At 45.1% G+C, this 2,500-nt stretch overlaps 1 protein-coding gene across 9 annotated transcripts in view; it reads right to left on the bottom strand.

Annotated features, from left to right (window-relative positions):
- The window catches only part of LOC126572502 (multidrug resistance-associated protein 1), a 19,485-nt gene that overhangs the window by 5,896 nt on the left and 11,089 nt on the right, over positions 1-2,500 (bottom strand). For 2 of the 9 annotated variants that reach the window (XM_050231859.1, XM_050231864.1), the window contains exon 11: positions 1,765-1,988. The exons of 6 other annotated variants lie outside the window; for them this stretch is intronic. In XM_050231859.1, coding sequence (XP_050087816.1) covers positions 1,765-1,988 — 224 coding nt within the window. Of the gene's footprint in view, positions 1-914; positions 1,136-1,764; positions 1,989-2,500 lie in introns of all 9 variants that reach the window. One more of the 9 variants, XM_050231863.1, reaches the window with a different exon arrangement.

The following is a 2,500-nucleotide window of genomic DNA, read 5'->3' as shown; positions in this document are numbered from 1 at the left end:
GAACCGGGACAGTATGCGGCCAGTGGGATTTGTATCGAAAAATTGCGATGGAAACCGCAGCACGTGGTGCAGCAACGCGCGATGTAGCATGTCCGCTGCATTTATGCACGCAAACTGTGGCACGAGGTCGCCAGCCATATAGATGAATGCTGTGGAATGATACGAGGAATGGGGAGAGGACAATGGAAGTGGCAGTTTGTTGGACATTGAATTTGGATATTCGTGGTGCTAATGATGGTTCTAGTGTAAATTGTGTATGTGTTTTGTCCTTTTCTAACTAGTTTTGATGATTTATTGAAAGGGGATCTTGTTCTAACTACGAAACTGGTCAAAACACAGTTTGCTCTTCACATTCCCGCTTCATGTAAAGGACCAACAGCTAATGGACGTTTGGCAACGATACTGTATAGCAGCTCCGATGGATAACGAAATGCTCCGTGTACTACATTCCATGAGCAACTATGGTGTCATGGATTTATACACAATTTTAAGTAATTTTAAAGCAAAACGTGCAAATTGAATCAAAGTAGTTACTACGACACACTAGATAAATGAAGCGTATCATCGGCCCCCTTTTACTCCCTCTTTTTAATACAAACAACAAAAACTAAACCAGATGATGAAGGTAGGAGCAAACGTAACGAATGTTGCACTGCAGAATATCAACAAAGTAGTATTAAAAACACAAGCTAGAACAAAGTATGGAATACAAAAGGAATATGAAGTCAAATAAAAGTGATCATTACAACGATCGATCTCGCTACACATGATCAAGTATAGCTAGCACTAAAATACTAGCAGCGCCAGAAACAGTAACTTAACTTGGCTTAAACATTACTACCAGGTTAATGGGAGGAGGGGTTAAGAAACCGGAGATCGGCAAAATACATTCCAAAACAATGCACGGAACCTACCCGTAGGACCGTTGGTATGAAGTTTTTAATGTTCATCGGCAGGCTGTAGTCGAGGGTATTGATATCGTTGGAGAAGCGCGCGATGATGCGGCCTCTGGGTGTGGTATCGAAAAAGGTCATACCACTCCGTAGGATACCTTCGAGCAGCCTTCGGTGAAGGATACGGGTTGCCTCTATCGAGCCCACTACTAGGGTTAGCACGCCAAGGTACAAACTAATTACTAGCGGTGACAGCCAGACCGGATAGGGAGCGTCGAGAAAAAAAAGGGCGGGAAGAGAGATAAAGAGAAGAGAGGTTTTAATTTTGGTAGAAAAGAAAGGAAAGTTCTTATCGATACGTCTCAGTCCCAGGTTATGAATTACGGTGCCGGACAAATGGGGACCATCGTGGGTTAGCTGCGGTTGTGCTCGTATCTCGTATGATCATGTCGATCAGAGTTGGCAGAGCAAAGTTGGTAAATCCTAGTTGGCCCCTTCTCCTTCATGACAAATGTGTGATAGAGAGAGAGAGATCCTTTTGAGGCCCGTTGCTAGCGATGATTTGTGAATGTGGTGTTATCGATGGCTAGCCACCTATGATAGCACGACGACAACCGGAGTAGTAGGAACCAAAATTCTACTGCTCGCCTATCTAAGTGGGTTGGGTGTGTAATGGATTGGTTTTTGAGGTATGTTTGGTGAAAGGTGTTAGTGTACGTGAGCGCTGGAACTGGGATTCTTTCAATTACTGCGAAGAAGAACAAGCTAACACACAAAAAAGACAAAAGCGAAGAGGGAGGAAAGGGCAGGAGATGTAAGGATGTATAATAAACGGTAACGTCACGGGGACGCAAAACAAATGACACGGTACCCCGAAGAAGCAGGCACTCCAGGCACGTAGGGCCGCTGGCAGATCGGAATCGGTGGTGTCGATGTCCTTGCTGAACCGGTTCAGCACGCGGCCCACGGGTGTGATGTCGAAAAAGGACGTTAACGGGGCCCTCATCACCCGGACGAGCAGCGTCTTGTGCAGGGCTTTGGATGCTCCCAGCGCACCGATGTACAGGAAGAGCGTGCACAAGAAGGTCGCCAACACTGCAATCGTACGAACAAACGAACGAACGGACGGGACGGGACGGAACAGATGAACAGCGCGTCAGCAAATGTAATGAATGATCCGCGTAATCGAAGCACAAATAGGCATAAATATTTAGATAATAAAACACACGCACACAAACAATGGAATGATGATCTCTCCGCGGCAGAGAGATAGAGAATTTTGAAAAAGCTTCATCAGATTTGAATCTTACACACAGAGACATGATGCACCATTGAACAACAGCGAACAACACACATGAGAAAGCAATAGAAATGAAGTAAAAGCACGAAAGAAAATGGTTAGCAGGACAACATGCAGCACAGAGGCACAGCACAGGCTACATGGATAACGCCAAACGCTGTAACACAGCTACCGAGCCAAACAACACACCAACAAATAACTGCCGTTGAAACGTTATTGGTTTGCTAAGGAAATTGTTTGCCGACGAGCAGTTTAACGAAGAACCAGTACAATTCGCTTTGAATGCTAGCGGACCTATTTTTTTTGA

The sequence above is a fragment of the Anopheles aquasalis genome, chromosome 2, assembly GCF_943734665.1.
Source record: "Anopheles aquasalis chromosome 2, idAnoAquaMG_Q_19, whole genome shotgun sequence".
Taxonomy (NCBI): domain Eukaryota; kingdom Metazoa; phylum Arthropoda; class Insecta; order Diptera; family Culicidae; genus Anopheles; species Anopheles aquasalis.
The sequence above is the reverse complement of the archived record's forward strand: the minus strand, read 5'-3'. Positions and strand labels throughout refer to the sequence as shown.